At 35.1% G+C, this 18,692-nt stretch overlaps 1 protein-coding gene across 1 annotated transcript in view; it reads right to left on the bottom strand.

Annotated features, from left to right (window-relative positions):
• Positions 1-18,102, bottom strand: part of LOC149803156 (AP-3 complex subunit sigma-1-like) — a 35,660-nt gene extending 17,558 nt beyond the window's left edge. Inside the window, exons 1-5 of the mRNA XM_089952782.1 lie at positions 17,928-18,102; positions 11,147-11,238; positions 10,516-10,627; positions 10,161-10,232; positions 6,799-6,906 (exon numbers count right to left, since the gene is read on the bottom strand). Of these exons, the coding sequence (XP_089808908.1) occupies positions 6,799-6,906; positions 10,161-10,232; positions 10,516-10,627; positions 11,147-11,238; positions 17,928-17,996 (453 nt within the window). The 5' untranslated portion in view covers positions 17,997-18,102. The remainder of the gene's footprint in view (positions 1-6,798; positions 6,907-10,160; positions 10,233-10,515; positions 10,628-11,146; positions 11,239-17,927) is intronic.
• Between the last annotated feature and the right edge of the window lie 590 nt (positions 18,103-18,692).

Raw genomic sequence — 18,692 nt, 5'->3', positions numbered from 1 at the left:
GCACAGATAATTGTCTTCTGGTCCTAATAGTACACAATAAGACATTCAAGTTAAACATATGCACAAGCAAATCTAAGTCTATGCACTTTGTTAAGAGTAATCAGCAGAAGAAACAAACAGACTCTAATCTGCTGGTGCATTATACATTGGTGGATCAAGGTCTATTGTTCAGTTGGACCCGACTTAAAACTAGGGATGGACGGATACCTGTTCCAGCCACTCTGACCTGGCTGGCTTTTGCACTACCCAGTAAAAACTGACCCAGCTGGGTAGATCCATGCCAGGCACCTGGACCCAGCATAATTTCCCTATCTGTCCATCCTAACTTAAAATCAAGTTTATATTGTCTACTGCACTCATAACTTAACATTTCATGACGACATTGGTGGCAACATTAAAGAACAAACTAGAGAGAATTTTCTGCTACACTTCCTACAGGATTTGACCAAATCGAGTTATGCGGATTGCTTTTAAAGTCATGTATTTTGCACTAGTCTAAGTTGTAATTTTCATAAGCAATGATTTTTGCCATGGTCAATTATCCCTAAACATGTTGTCAGCTTTTTGTGTGTATTTGCCTTGTCTGTTTTTGTAAAATCAAGTCAAGACTGCTAGTATTTTTAAATTGCTTTTCATAAATAACACATACTGATCTCTGGTTTGTAGGGGCATTCCCCTCTCAACCACCACACCATCCCCTGGCAAATACATTATGGATAATTCATCAGTATCAAACAACAATGCACAAAACGGAATACTTACTGAAACTAGTCAAGATAAATACCGAAATGCCCATCATATCATTGTGAAGTGATGACTACTTGAAAAAGTAAATATAGCTTACTTTCAAAAACTTAAAGTTTTGGCAAGTAATTATTTCATCATGTGCAGTAAGTGCTGTGCCCTGCTGTGTCACCAAAAATATATGGATGCTGATCAGCACTGAAGAATAATTACTCCTCTATATATATTAATGTGCTGGTACAGAAGTATATTAAACTACATGCATCTATACTAAACAACAACAAAAACTGCCACTAAATGGACTGTTTATTCCATAAAATTTAATTTTATGCTCAAATATAATCTAATAACATTTTAAATTAATAGGTATGAAAGTTTTTTTTATAATCTTACTGTTTGCGTGACCATTTATGCAATTTACATAGTGATAGGTGTAATGCTAAGGACTCCACTGATGTCAGAGTCAAGGGAAGTAAGCAATGCAAAAGGAGTGGGAGCATAGTGTTTGGAATGCATCACAGTTTTGCTTTATAAAATACATATTTTAAAGTTTCTGACTACAAAAAAAGTTATTTTTCTCATTCAGTGAAAGATACTTATTAAAATAAAAATCTCACAAAGTAAAATACCTGTCTGGTACCTGTATCTTCAAATCTAAACAATGTCTGTCTAAAACACAACAGCATATTTTTAGTTTGTTAATTACCATTTTATCTGAGTGGCACCAATCAGATGCACAGCTGTCATCAATCAGTTTCATTGTGATATGATCAAGATTTTGATCAGAGGCAAGTACAGTAGCAGCAACTGCAAAAATAACTGACTGAACAACGGTTGCATACAAATGCAACTTATTTTTAAATAAGAGAAATAACAGTGACCCTAGAATGGAACACTGTGGTACTGAAACTGCAACTCAATCCATGGCATTATATCAAAGAGTGAGTCATGGTGTCACAAATAGCATCAAAATTACCAACATAATATACTTGGTTTCACATTTAACCAATCTGAAAACATTTTACCTGCACTGGTGTACTACAAAAGTCAAAATTTAATTTCTTTGAGGAAAGATCTGAGGAGTGAACTCCTTTTGATGCTGTATTGATTGAGGTATATGCATGTTCATGGAAATGGGACAAATCTGTTTAATAGGATATCTTGTTATTATCATTGCATCAGGAGAAAATTGTTGACTGGATGGTGATCTATGGCCATCTATAGAAGTGAGAAACCCTCTAAGTTCTATGGTACAACAACAAAATGCATTTATGCAATGGTGCTTATAAGTCCACATATTCAAAACTCAGACATCTATATGTTCATGTTTGTTTGGAGACATAGAAAACCGATTTTTGGAATAATATATATATCTCTGATAATACTTATTTAAATATAATACATTAGGAATAAGTCCACTACCTTGCTTGTTTTCTAGCAACAAAAAGTGCAAAAAGTCATCACCAAGGTGGCAGACAGATAAGAGTGGCCTCCCCTTGGATATAAAGTGTAGCATCAAATCTCATCCATTCAGTTACTACTGGGATAGATATGCACTTCTACTTGGGAAAGGCTAGGGAGGGTATGTCCATATTATGATCAGTAAGTATTACTGAAGAAACATATTTTGCCAAAAAATTAGTTCTTCAACTACGTCACCCAATCATAATATATTTAGAGAATGGCTAAGAGAAGGAGATAGTTATATCCCATTACTCCAGTCCCCTAATGCACAGGAAGCAGCATTGAATTTTGTGTGAGATGAGGGCTATATTAAGCACATTATTATGTATGAAGGTGACTTGGTAAAAAATTATGTCCAGTAGAAGCAGAGTAACCATAGTCCCACCAGGTCAACAGAGCTCTTTGGGATCAAAAGTCTCTGAAAATAAAGATAGATGACATGGATGATGTCAGAAAGGGAATAGTTTCTCTCAGTTGCTATGGTAGTGGCAACCACCCTAACCCTGTTAACTGATACATGCCAGAAATGCACTGGACGTCGGTCAGTTCCTTATAAGCTGAATGGATATATCATCATATTCAGGATATAACAGCCTCAGCAGAAAGCTTGTATCTCACTGATCCTAACCACTGTAGTTAGGATGACTTGAAAGCAGGTTTTCTACAAGAGTTAAGGAAGCTCTAGAAATTGGTTCAAAAAGTTGCTTTATTCAAATATGTCAGAACCTACAGCCTTTGATCAAGAAAAGTCAAACTTCATAAAAAGATCCAAGAGATCTTTCTTTTGGCCTATATCATTCTGGCCAAGATCTTGAAATGCATATAAGATTGTGAAATGGTAGCTCTTGTCAGCAGTGGGAGCTAACCTCTTCTTCTCAAAGTGCTCGGAGAAACATTAGCTACCTGTGGAATGAAGGCTTTTAAGGAAATGTGTTTCCAGTCACACCATTGAAAAGAAAACTCTCCATATTCCTAGCTATACTTTTAAACTGGTGTGCCTTCTTGCCCAGGCAATTCTGTCAACTTATTTTAAGAACCAGTTTCCTCTGAAGGCTTGCCTGATACCACACAAGCATTTTTTGCACTTTTTGGTACAGATGGTGGATCTGCATTCACTTTTGTTTGAGCGGGGGTGCGGGGGGGGGGGGGGAGGGGGGGGAAGGGGGGCAAGATTTTTCTGGGACTCTCTAATATTTATGTCCTGAAGCTGAGAATGAATATACCAGGAAAAATAAAGTAACCAGTCTGTGAAGTTGAAGGTGTAGGTCAAAAATGTGCAATACCTGGTGTGGTCAGCAGCAAGTTGGTGCCTGGAGCCAAAATTCAGGACTGGCTATCCCAAAAAGAAGAACAATGTAGCTGGTACCAGGTTTGTCTGTCATGAAAGTATATCTACTACTGGTCCAGATGGATCATCATACCATGCTGGTAGTGGCTGAGCAGGTAAAGTCAAGATGATTTGTTCTATTTGTGGTGGCAACTGTACTGGTATTCATTATGGTCAGGATTGCTGACAAGACTATTGATCATAAACTTCATAACTATCCTTCATCTGAGATGGATGCTTGACAGTGATAGATACACATTCATACATAGACCAGTGTAAGTACATGTAACAGGCATGGCCTGAATTGCACACCATACAATCTATGCCTGTAAAGTAACTGTCTTCAGCCAAGTTGAACTACTTGCATCCCACATACATAATCCTGTACACTGTGGTAATACCTGTCACATATCTTGCTACTGAGACAGGGATGCTATGAATGCCAATGAAACTTACAGGAATGATCTTACAAATGTAATAACAAATCAATTATTGCCAAAATTCATAAAAAGTCTAAGTAATGGATTAAAATGAAAGTACCAGAGACCATAGTGTAGGTAACTAAGAGGATGCTGATAAGCCTATTATAAGATGCAATTAGACCACTGAAGTGCAAAATATCATGTCTGATGAAAATAAGGTGATATACAGGCATAAAAATAACTGGATTATACTTCCCAAAGGTAATAAAATGCAATTTTGTATGTAAACAGTAGTGTTGTTTAATGGCACTTCAGCACAACAGTACCTATATGGTGCCAACCAATAGTAAAGTTTAAAAACTTAAAAATGAAGAACTGCACATAAGCTAAACCTTTCCAAATAAATGTAAACATGAAATGCAAGATAAAATATAAAAATTCTAAAATTCTGTAAAAGGTACATAAAACAAAAGATGAAGGTAACATATATAAAATCCTTAAAACATATGGTCAAAATCTGTTACATAAACTTCATTTCCAACAAAACTCCAAAGAATCACTCAAAGGATGAAATGGCTCAAATGAATTCAGCATTTGCAAAGCCTAGAGAAAGAGCATGCTTTCACACACAAGTGAATGTATGCATGTATTCAGAAGTGTTTAACAGCACCTCACAGTAGCATGCATGTATACAGAAGTGTTTAACAGCCCCTCAGCACAATACTAAAAGTAATATTTAAAAAATGCAAAAATTCAACTGCACAGAAACTTTAGGAAGATAAACCCTTCTATATAAATGTTAAGTACAAAATAATTAAAGGTAAAGATGTTAAACTTATGTAAAGAGGTATCTAAAATAAAAAAATAAAGGTAACAACACAAACTGCAGCAGTAAATAATGACTGATGGTATGTGGTGCTAATTTCTCTAAGGGGAGAACACTCTAGTTTGTCTTCCACATTGGCAAGCAGAACTTTCAAGACTTCTTTTGCTAAAACAAGTTAAAATGTGCTGTAAATGTAGTTCAATATGTGAGTCAGTGGATGTACTCCTAATATATTTATGATCTGGTAACATAAAAAAGAACAACGCTCACAAATATAAGAACTTGTTTATTACATCATAAAAACTTATTTTATTTGATGAAACTGCAGAATAATGTACTGAAATGATGCTTAAACACATCTGGATAACCACATCATTGTACATTTGGTCAAATGACATTATGTAGTTATTTATGATATTATAAGTGTTCTTATGCATGTTACATATGCATCTTGAGTCCCTCGATGGGACTAACACTCTAATGGCCAAAGAAAAAAAATTCATTTTTTAAACTGCTGAATGTAGAAACCATCCCTGATATTGAGAGATAACAAGATTTTCAAGATGGCCACCAATGAACATAAAATTGGTTCCTTTTTTTAATTAGAACAACTACACACAATAAGAAGTCAAATGGTGACAACCCCAATGATACAAATTTCTATTTATTTAGCAGTAGTGATAAAAAAGATTTTCAAGATAACTATTATATGGGAAGTCAGATTAGCACCAATTTCATTTACGACCAACCAGGCACCATAAAACCCCATGCTGAAATGACTTTCTGTTCCAAAGGAGTAGTGATAACAAGATTTTCAAGATGGCTATGATGTTAGTCACAATGGATGTTATATGGACAACATTTTCATTAGGGCCAACTAGACAGCATAAGAAGTCTTTCAGTAAATACCATATGCTGACAAGACTATCCATTCACATCTCAAGTTTCATGGCAACCCTCAAAGAAGGAGAAGTAGCAATAACAAATTTGTGCAAACAGACAGATGGATGGTCAATTGACTACAAGCCATCCCAGAAAAATAAGCTGGTATATGACCAGTAAAGAGTATACTAACATAAATAACAAAGTTATCGGATGATAAAGTGGTCTGAGCTACATGAAACTGGTGAACCCCAAGAAAACCAATTATGTGGAGAGTAAACCAGCTATTCAATTTACAAATCTGTGGTCTTCGGTTTGAAACCTGATTCCAGTTTATTCAATGGTAACTGATTACCATCCAAGATTGGTGGTGATAGTGGGGTTTGGTAAGTGATTGCCATCCAAGATTGGTGAGGTTTTTGGTAAGTGATTACCATCCAAGATTGGTGGGGTTTTTTTGGTAAGTGATTACCATCCAAGACTGGTGGGGTTTTTGGTAAGTGATTGCCATCCAAGATAGGTGGGCATTTGGTAAGTGATTGGCATCCAAGATTGATGGTGTTTTTGGTAAATGATTACCATCCAAGATTGGTTGGGTTTTCAGTAAGTGATTACCATCTAATATTGGTGGGTTTTTTGGTAAGTGATTGCCATCTAATATTAGTGGGTTTTTTGGTAAATGATTACAATCCAAGATTGGTGTGGTTTTCAGTAAGTGACTGCCATTCAAGACTGGTGAGGGTTTTGGATTGTTGAGTATCCTCCATCTCCAAGACCACATAAAGCAAACCTTGAAGTGTATATGGTATAAGCTGTTGGACTCTGCTGCACAACAAACTTGAATAAAGTTTAAACCATTAACCACGAACAGTCAAGTACTAACCCTAATACATAACGAAACTGTGAATGTAACTTTGTACAAGCTCTTTCTCTGAAAAAGTACTTTGATCCCAAGCCAAACAGATTTTAGGTCCCTGTTCATTTCCAAATGTTAATCTTCTCTCCATCTGGCCAAATGGACTAGGCAGCTGAAAGGACTCTGAGCAATATAGTTTGGGGTTAGTAAATCAATAGTTATTTTATATGCAATCAATAGGGAGAATAAAGATTTAGTGATCACAACTCTGACTCACCTCTGACTTCTCTAATTTATTTTGCTCCTCTACTCGTGTTAAGATCTCTGTCATATTGGTCTCCAGCACCATCCCTCCCATCACCAGCTCAGCCAATATGTGATGTACCTGTAAATACATATAAACAAATATCATCACAATGTAATCAATTCACATCTAGAACAAAAAATTATATGCAAACAATTCTAGTTTTCTCCAAGACCCTCTGCAGCTTCTCCCTGTATATTTGCTTATATAATGAGTCCAACTGCAATCTCCAAGACCCTCTGCAACTTCTCCCCATATACTTGCTTATAAAATGAGTCCAACTGCACAGACCAGGTTTTGCAGTTGCATAATGCACTGGCAGATCTGGGTCCATGCAGTTTGTTGGGAGTAATCAGTAGAACAAACATGATAGACCCTGATATGCAAGTACATAAGTTAAGGCAGATCAGGATCTTTGTTGTTTGCAGTTTGACTCAACTTATAAGCAAGTATATATGGTATATTAAAAGCTCATTATTCTGAAAACTTGATTTAAATGATTTCTTTTACCTATTTTCATATTATCCTTCCATATCTCAATGACAAGAATATCATATCTACTTCCACTCAGTGTGATAGGCTTTTGCAATGATACTGTGTGCCATTCAAGAGGAACCTGACTTACTGGTTGGTGCCATGTCTAGTTTCATTCAAATGCATCGTGGGCTGTCAACTGTACAAAAGGGGTGATCTATACATTAAAGCCACAAATAAACCGTCACTTACAATAAAACTGCCAAACAGCATGAAGAAACTGATTCCTGCATTCACACAATGTTTAACATTGTCCAAATTCATACTGAACACTGTGAGGATCTCTGTGAACAACAAATGTTCATGAAAACAAGATTTAGATGGCATGGAATTAATATTTTCACTTCACTTGGAAATGGATATGATGAAACAAACTGATCCATTTTCATCCAAATTTTAGCAATATTCTGCTTTTATTTAGTTAGTCCAAGCTGTGGACCCTCCTGTATAAAATAGTACATTAAGTCATCTTAAATTGATACCAGCTTCAACAAAATAATGGTCTGAAGTTCTTTAAACTGATTCCAGCATATATTTGTCAGATCAGAATCTATGCTGTCCATTCTACTCATGATTTCAACTTAACACATTAACCCCTACCGACGAGTTAACGTGGCAGGAGGTAGTAGCCTGCTGCTGAGCTCTGTAACGTCATGATCATGCATGATACACTAAAGTGGGTGGTATTATAGAAAGGTAGACAGATGTAGCTCTACAATGATACCACATAATCTGGAATATCTAGTTGCACTACAAAATACAGATACAAAACTTCATTTTTTGGACCTGATATTTTTATACCCACTATTCGCCCATGGTCCGAATCCGATTTTGTGTCCGGATTTTAGACTTTTTGGTCTCAGATCTAAGGCAAACCAGTATGAACTGCAAACAGACAGATGAACCTTTGGAAAAAGCAGGATAAGATGGGCATTTGGAATAAAGAGTGGTCTCGATACAAAAATAATGGCTCCTTTTAGCAAAAAATAAAATATAAAAAAATTAAAAATCAAACTTTTACCCTTCTGCTCATGCATGAGCCAAATACCATATGAAAAACGATGTTTCTAACACAACTAGGCAGTATGTTATTGAAAGATCACCTGGGATTTGGTGTTTTTGGATCTATTCAGAAATAGCTTTCAAATTGTGTTTCCTACTCAATTTTCAGGTGAAAATGACAAAAACCTCCAGGGGTTAATGTGTTAATAATAGCACATATTGTCAGATCAGGGTCCATGCTGTCCATTCTGCTCAAGATTTCAAGTGAAAAGCTTAGACCAAGCTCTGCCACCACATTTTTATCTGATCAGAGTCAACAATATCCATTCTACTCATGACTTTCCCAAGCTGATCCAATGGTAGGATTCAAACCCACACCTTTTTCATCACCAATCTTTAATACGTTTCTAAACCTTTAATCTGGGTGAAGCACAATTCATTCTGAGCCTCATGAACTACCTTCTATGAAGTGAAGCAAAAATTTTACTCACAAATTAGCAAATATTTTCTATCAACTCTAAATATCTAATTCTAAATATTCGAAAAGCCTAGCAAGTAACATGTTTTTTTATTTCTTATTTAAACTTGATAAGCAATGTATCTTATTGTTTGATTCTTTGAGTTATACATGATACCTTCTTTTCTGCTGCAAACAATTTCTGAAACCACTGAATATTTATTGTAATAATATATCATGAATAATTATATCTGTAACTTAAAAGTTAAAGACAGCCTTTAAAGAACTTAAAACAAAGTAAGGGAGCAAGTTAGGGGGAACTAGGACCTTTCTTTGTCTTGACATTAATTAGCACATATCGCCTTATTTCCCCACGTGAACACAGAGATATTCTGAATAATTTAGCAAATTTGTGTAGTTTTAGGTTTGTAATCTTTTGCTTATAGGCACAAAACAGCAAAAACACACTTGAAAAATAAATCTGTTCAATAATTTAGTACCTTCTAGTGTCCTAAAATATGCAGAGCAAGGATTTTACTGCAAGCCATACAATTGTTAAACTAAGAAATGAGTGAGATACGGTGATCAGTTGAACCAATATGTTAACCAGAACTTTTCCCTCAGATGAGATACAAGGAAAACAAAAATGGAGAGGAACTGGGGCTGACTTCACCACCCCAGCAGATAGAAGGGAATACCTCCACATACCTTCATGCATTACCTTCTTTTATGAAGGGAGTGAAAAACTGAATTTGTGAAATCCTCAAACCAAGTACCATATCATTAAAGCAGTTAAGAGACAGAGACCATAAAGAAACTAATCAATTATGAAATATTTCAACCAGCAATTTGGAAAGATGAACATTAGTCATCTATTTTTTGGAACAGATATATAATTTTTGCAGTTACTGTCTAAAGTTATTAAGGAAGTTATGCATCAATTTTTCAGATTCATGTTAGAAAGTTTTAATATTATCATAACTGTAATGTGTCCATTTTCAAACTCTTTTACTTCCAGAGCCAATAAATCAAAAGTTCTTGACAAAACTCACTTTTGCCAAACTTACTTCTCTCTATTTTCCTATCACTGTGCTCTATTTTGATAAAATGGAGAAGTCACTTCACTTGAAATTTTGAGTCCAGCATTCCCCCAAAATGTTAAAAATAAATTTATATAGCAACTTGCCACAATGATCCTGCTTGGATTATTTAAATTACTTTCTGATTTTAATTACTTTAATTGGCACTTTTCTTTTTAATACTGTATAAGTGTTTAATTATATAAAAAGACTATTTTGTACCCATATCATGTAAAAAGAAACTTCATTTAACCTTACATTACCTTATCTACATGGAAAATGAGGTCCAATTCACACACATTCTCGAAACATTTATCCAATGTCTCCACAAAAACCTGCAAAAGTTGAAGAAATATCTGAGACATATATGTCAAAATTGAAGAAGAAAATACATGGGTAACTTTCAAATTGATACACGTTTAGTAAATAACTGATACTTCCTGGCTAATTAAAATGTTAATGAATTTCAGAAAAACTGTTTTTCCAGTCTTTGTTGATTTCATTTCCAGTTCTGTCATTATTGATAACAAAAATATACCACTAGGCAGAATAAATAAATAAATAAATAAATAAACACAAATGCCTTTCTGTCTGTTACCTGTAAGTTCTGATACTAACCTGAATTAAGTCCAGAATTCCCAACTCACTCTCGGAGGAGTCAACACAGAAGACAAAGTAAAGAGTTGCATAATGCCTGTAAATCAGCTTGTAGTCAGAACCTCCTATCAGACTGTGGGAAGACAAAAATGTCTGTGTCAATAAAAATGTATGGAAAGAATGTCCTCCAAAAGAGAATAAAAAGACCATTAAGAGGGAGGGGATATAACAAATTAGACATGTCCAATTAGAACTGGATTATATGTATTTTGTAAAGTTTCTTCTCATAAACTTAATTGTGAAGAATATCACCAACATGAAGGGCTTAATAGAGTCAAACACTTGTATAGAATTAACACCCCTCTTTTATTAGCTCAATGTGCTTTGCATTCAATTCCTCCTGGGGTGAGATAAATGAAATATTACAAAAATAAATAAAGAACTATAAAGTAATATACTGATAATATTCTACTCTTGCATGGGATCAGGTTGTCTAGGTTGCCTCCAATTAATTAAGTTTACAGACAGACAAAAGGACAGACATTGAAGGAATGAACAGAAAGAGCTGGAGCATCTACACGAGTTGCTTGTGTATATAAAGTTAATAACTACTTGGAGTCTCTAAGAGGTAAGAATTTTTAACAGTACTTACGTGCCACCTTCAAGAAAGTTACAGACATTATCATCTCTTTTTGAGACTAAATGGAATGTCTCTCTGACAATCTGCTGCTGAATATCTTCTGCCTGAAATGGAAATCAATGTAAGTATTCTCAAATTATATATATATATATATATATATATATATATATATATATATATATATATATATATATATATATATATATATATATACGAAGAGATAAAGTTTAATTAATATTTTTTATGCATAATGCATATTTAATATATATATACAGTGGAGCCTCGTTAATCTGGACACATTCGTTCCCAGTGAATATGTCCAGATTAACGAGCTTTCCGGATAATTGGATCATGCACATTTTTATTTTACGATGTCATCACACTGTATACATGTACATGTATATGCTAGCTGTAATTGTACTGTATATTCAATAATGGTTGAAATAAATTAATGAATACTTCTACTGACATGTGTTTATTTCATATTATTATAACATGCGATTGTACATACATGTACAGTAAATATAAGTTTAGACAATGAACACTTTGTTCATGTCGACACTCTCTGCTTCTCCCTCATACAATTTGCCTTTGATGCACCGACCATTCTTGGAATTTTGTAGCCAACCACGAGAATAGGCAAAGTCAGTGATGCCAAGTTGGTCTCCGAGTATCTTTGCCTTGGCAATGAGCATTTCATCGGTGACGGCGGCGTGGTGGGTCCACATGACTGAGAACCACAAGAAGACGGGCATCATCAAGTTGTTGATATTTGGCGTGGCGAGCGCGAGTTAGGTCTGCTGAGTCGGCAGGTATGGAAAATCATTTGCCCGTGTTTTTTTTATGATGTCCGCAACTGTCGACATGCCAATGAGTAAAGATGAATAAGCCATAATATGCTGGTGTGTATCTTGAATGGTAGCTTTTGGGTGATCTTTGTGCTGGCAAATCTTTTTTATGCTGGCCGGTACCTCTACTCATCTACGCTTGCTTGATGGTGTCGCCATAATATATGTAAAATGTACAACGAATACAAACTGATATCTCACGTTATGGTAAACTAATGAAATGCAGTCATTTCTATTAGTCATATTTTACAGCTGTTATTGTTGCTAATAAGCTGATAATTGACGTCCACATTTTATTCTGACATGAAGCCCTATACTGTCCACAGCTTAAATCAATTAACTGTATTTGTACAGCCATCAATAAACTATGATTGTTACATACAATTGGTAAACAACAAAGAGGCTTAATAAACACACTTAATTTATTTACCATATGTTATGTCAAAAAGCATGGACAACTTGATCCCAGTGTGATTATTTAATTATTAACACCCCTGTTGGCCACTAGCTAAAACAGACATTGTTTATACAATCGCTGGTTACAACATGGTCACACTACCTAGTTTTTCCACACACATGATCACCTGAATAATGGATAACTTTAACATACCACTAGAATTTTAACAATCAGAGATTGATACATTGGCACACCTCCAAATTTGCGTAGGTGAATCTGTATTATCCGACTGACTGTATTTTCATATACGATTTTTCTATTTTTCTTATTTTTGGACATATTATTTCCAGATTATCAATACAAGTTTTAAAGTAATTTTATACTTTGGTCCCCGATTTTGATTTCCAGACCCGGAACGTGGATTTCTTGTAACGGAGCAAATTAACGTTTAGGAATTCCGTTCCCGTTGAATTATGTCCGGATAGCGAGGTTTCCAGATAAACGGAGTCCGGATTAATGAGGCTCCACTGTGTATATATATATATATATATATATATATATATATATATATATATATATATATATATATTAAGATTGTCTTCCATTTTTCCATTTTTCATCTGTTTCTCTGCTAATTTTTCCATTGTTGTTTTTAAATACATCATTCTATTGTTAATACATGGATCATATGTTGATGCCATGGTGTTATCCATGTTTTCTTGATAAATGATACAATAAACAACACCAACACATAGAATGTGTGACCGATTTCGCTTTATTGCTTCATCAGACTGAATTCAAAATCATTGCTTATGTCATTAAATATATTCTGTTTCTAAGTGATCAATGATATAAACAGCATGACATAAACAAGATAACATCATAGCTTAAATTTTTAACCGAACATAATTGTTTTATTCTTTAATGAAAAATTGACATTGACATGGACAATTGCATATGCAGTACAGATAAATGTGTGTGTGTGTGTGTGTGATTTGGTTTTTTAACGTAGCTTTAACAATATCACCACGATGTCTGCAGTGTGGCAGTTATAGTGAGTCTAGCATTGGGGCATCATGCCTCAGACATGTAGCATGATGTCCCACCCAGTCACATTATCCTGACACCAGGCCAACCAGTCCCAACACTAACCTCTTAATGCTGAGCGCCAAGCGAGGCAGGTGTTAGTACCATTTTTGTAAGTCTTTGGTATGACTCAACCGGGGATTGAACCCACAACCTCCTGCATCCAAGGCAGATGCTCTAACCATTAGGCCACCAGAGCGGTCAGATAAATGAGATTTTAAAACATAAAAATGAATCTTACACATACATATATCTCTATTGATAACTATATAAAAATTTATGAATAGATACAGTTTTATTATTATTTTTATTATGTATAATGAAAATTTTAAAAAAATAATATATTAAGATTGTCTTCCAGACAATGTTCAAGAAAGCGTGCATGTAATCCATTTTTCACCTGTTTCTCCACTCATTCATCCAGGGTACCAAGCTAGTTTGGCATGTGTGCTTTTTTGACAATCAGCACCTGTATTTACTTGCTGCATGGAAAAACTGTATAGACATTTCCACTGCAGGCATTCATTCAACTTAAATGTAGGTCAACAGAACTTGAAAACATGTCCATTTGCTTGTCTGCAAATTTATATATATCTATAAATACTATGATGCAGTCGCACTTGACTATTAAGCAACAGGTGGTGCGTGGTCAAATATAAAGTAAAGATGGAAGTTATAGGACAGTCAGAAGAATTATGATAGAAAAGTATACATTTTTGTCCCTTCATACCCAGACCAATCCGGCTACCGTAGCAGCAATGAGACAAGAACCTCAACCAGCATAGCCCTGAGAATCAATAGGTCTTACCTGTAGCTGACTAGTTCATTAGAATGTGATTTTGGAAAGCTCCCTCTTGTAAGATACCAAGTTAGGAGCTTCTAAAATTATTGATGGTAATTAGTTCAAATTCCCTACTGTACATGGGAAGAAGCTGAACTTGAAACCATTTGTCAATGCTGACTTTAACTGGAACTTTTTCCAATGGTTTGCCCTAGTTTGGCTATATGCTAGGGTTACTTATTTGTCTGCTGGTATGTCCACTAGGTTGTTTGCTATCTGTTACAACATGGTCAGCTGGACTTTGGTTCACCTGGATTCAAGTGATTCCCACTGGAGATGGTTCAACATTGCACTGAAACTGCTAGTGTTACAATATTTATTTATGGTGAATCTAGCAGCTCTCCTCTGAACCATCTCTATCTTATTTGTTAGATCTTTATTATGTGGGTTCCATACAATCAAGCATTACTCAAGACCTGGTCGAACCAGAGTGAAATATGCTGCACTTTTTACTTCATTGTAATTTGAAGGTTATGACACAGGAAACCAAGGTTACTGTTCCCTTTTTTCACTTTCTTGTCTACGTGCCTTTTCCAAGAGAGATCTTGGGACAATTCAACCCCAAGCTATTTTGTTGTCTGCTCATTGGCTAACTTCTGCCTGTAAGAGTATATTCTGAGAAGATTGATGATTTCTTCCTGTAAATTCTTAGATGCTGCATTTTTCTGGATGGAACATCATACCCCAAGTTTTTCCCCAGAGGTCTTGCTATGATTTTAAAACTAGGAGTCCAGGGCTCCCATTCTGGTGAAAATAGAGTCCCACCAGCAAAAGTTGCAGTCAGGGGTAAAGCAAGACTGTCCACTGTTCATACTGACAAACCACCCTAACATGGCACTGTTAATATCATAATCCACTTATGCTGATGTCTGGCCTGAGTACACTGTGCTGTAATATAAAACAGTGATGCTACCTGCCTAACTATAATCTACCACCTCTGAAGGCAGGAACAAGAAAAATGTATCAGAAAAAATAGTTTTGCTGAAACTTCAACAAAAACTGATTACCTCTGAAGCATCGGTCATTCTGTATATAAACTAAGCAAATGAAGAAGAAGAAGAAAATTCTGTCTCCGTCAATGTTTTACAATTATTTGACGTTGCTGCAGCAATAACAAATGGGCATTTGTTTGGTCCTTCAAACAGCACCTTTAGAAGCACCTTCAATAGCACATGAACCTTCATCAAAGCAAGCCAAAGACCTCTGATCGAAGAAAGTCATCAACAAACTTAAAAAAGAGCATTGCTTCATATTTCATAGTGATTGGAACATATTTATTGTGCCATGAAAGTTTCCTGTTTGCAACAAAAAACTTCACGCTTACAATGCTACCAATTGCAGTTTAAAACATAATTAAAATTCCAATATTTTGGAAATATAGATATCTGGTCATCAATTTAAATGAAGTTGGGACATGTCGCAAGATTGTGAAACTTTTTCATTTGTTCTGATGTTTTCATTTCCTGATGAATAGCCTCATCCCCTTGGTAGCCTCGGCATCATGGTAGCAGCCTCTGGCTAACCAAACTCTAGGCCAATTTAAGTATACATACATAAAGCATATAAACAACTACACAACCATATGCTACTAGGATAATGAATATCAGAGTGAATTGTTTCAGAAAACATATTTGTTGAAAATGGGATAGAAAACAAACGAGGACTACCATTTTTTTGTACATGTATATGTTTTAGTTGTTTTCTAACTGGATTTGACTGATACATGAATTTTCTAACATGATGGAATACTCAAATTCATCTACCAGATGATGGAAGTTTTTTCTTTTTTGAAAAATGTACCAGAAAAAATAGTCAACATCAAAACAAGTAGTCAAAGTTTCAGAAATATCTCACACTTGGCAGCCTATATTGACACTCTTCCACTAATTTATGTGTAATTAATATACTTACTGTGTTGTCTTTATCCTGTCAGAATGAAAATATGACTCACAAATGGACACATTTGAATTTGTTGCAATTCAAAAATAGTCGAGGTATGCCAAAGTATGTTTAAATAGGTTCATGTGGAGGAAATGTTTTTTTAACAAACTTAAACGTTGCTTACAGTTCCAATAAGCATAATACATGTATATTTTTATTCATTTCCTTAAAGAATAATATTTCAAATTAACCTGATTTTGGCATTCTCTGCTTTCATCGCTTTCCAGCCATATGAATTGTATGCCAACAATACTTGAAAACTGGTCCATATCTTCTGTGAGAATTTTAATTTATTAGAGAAAAGATATCAGGGTAAGTAAAGTGTGACAAAAACATAACTTTACTTTGTATAAAAGAGTCGTTATTGGTTGCCAGTTGTGTGATATTTCTGAAAAATTGACATTCGTTACACTGTTAGTCGACATCAAAACATGCTACACAGCACCGTTAGTTAGGCAGTAAGACCCATCACCCCGAAGAACAAAAATATCGGTGAAGTGTCTTACGTTGTAGTACTACCCACCCATTACTCATCTAACATCCACTTATTTCGACAATATTATCTTGGTCCCGAGGATGCTGAGGTGAACAGATAGTACTGCATTATGAAAATTACATTTTGTGAAAATTTGCAACAAAATATTGAGGTTAGTGATTTTTGGGGCGACAACTTTTTTAAAGCCAGTCCCATCCATACTATAACAATGAAAACTATAGTTACTTACACTAGGTTAGGCTACATAAACATTTAATGCAGAAAACAAACGTTTTATATAAAATAAACCAGCATTTTCTTTGACCCCAAAAAGTAGAGACTAAGCCCTGTCTAGTTGGCACAGATAGTGAACAACAGTTGCTCGCTATCGAATACAGTAGTACTAAAATGTAAGACATAGCAAATGTTTTTGTTTTAGTGCTATGTCTTACTATCCAAATAACAGCCTTCTATAGTGTGTTCCGGTGTCTTTGACATCGGAATGAGTAATCAAAGTTTCAGGAACATCTCACACACTTGGCAGACTATATCTACACTCTTCCACTAATTTATGTGTAATTAATGTCCTTAATGTGCTGTCTTTATCCTGGCGGAATGAAAATATGATACTAGCAAAAAGACACATTTTCACGTTCCATTGGTAGACATTTGAATTTGTTGCAATGCGACGGCAGTTGAGGTATGCCGAAGTTCAAGTAGGTTCATGTTAAGGATATGTTTGTTGAATAAAACAAACCGTTGCTTAAAGTTTCAATAGGAATAATATACTTTTATTTGTTTCGTTAAAGAATAATATTTCAACTTAATTCGATTTCGGCATTCCTGGCTTTCGTTACTTTCCAGCCAACTGAAATGTAGGCCAACGAAACTTGAAAACAGGTCCATTTTTTTGTGAGAATTTGAATTTATTATAGAAAAGAGATCAGAGTAAGTAAAGTCTGACTAAAACATTATGACTTTACTTTGTAGAAAAGTGTCGTTATTTGTCAGCTGTGTTAAATATTCCTGAAAGTTTGACTTTCATAACGATGTTAGTCGACATCAAAACACGCTACACAGCGCCGTTAGTTAGGCCGTAAGACCCTGACGCCCACAACATAAATATCAGCGTCGAGGTCTTACATGTAGGACTATCGAATACAGGTGATACTGAAGATATCAGCATTCTTATGCCCAAAACTCACATAGTACTGATAAAATCTTGTCAGTCTCGGTTTGCCGTGATTATTGAAAACAAGAATTGCTTTAATCATTTTTAAAACTGGATCCTGTTCAAATTATGGCATCTATCGTCATTTATTTATCGTCCGATATCTGCCTCTTCCTCCTCAAACTGTCAGTCTTTCATTCGGAGCAGCATACGCGTTTCCGTTCACACAGATTCTTTCCGGTCTCTCTAAACAGGATCATGGCCAAAACGGACCGGACCGGTCCAAAAAGGCCCGACCCGAAAAGGTCCATTTATGTCCACAATTACTAACTACTATTATCATGTATACTAAAAATAACTAATACGTAAATATCAATACTTGTTTTATTGTGAAATATCTTAAATAATTGGCAGTAGATAATAATTGTACAGTGTGTCACAATCGTACGTGAGAGATTTCGTTGCGTCACGCTACTACTTGTTCTATGTAAAATAAAACAAAGAAGAATATATCGCAAGTTACTGAATGTGAGAAAAGTTCAAATAAGACAAAGGCTAATTGTGAACGAAAACATTCGAAGTCAAGTGAATCAATACTATTTTTGGTTATAATATATATATAAAGACTGACTGAATACGAGTTAGTGTAACCCACGTGTGGCTTATGCATGCCAGCTTTGATATGGTAATGCCTTAATTAAGTAATTACGATTCCATTGATGACGGATAAATATTTTCATTTGCAAAGACCATTGACTCTTTTCCTGTTTCATATATATATATATATATATATATATAT

The sequence above is a fragment of the Sinohyriopsis cumingii genome, chromosome 3 (assembly GCF_028554795.1).
Source record: "Sinohyriopsis cumingii isolate HCF-2022 chromosome 3, ASM2855479v2, whole genome shotgun sequence".
Lineage (NCBI taxonomy): Eukaryota > Metazoa > Mollusca > Bivalvia > Unionida > Unionidae > Sinohyriopsis > Sinohyriopsis cumingii.
This window is presented reverse-complemented; position numbering and strand designations above follow the sequence as displayed.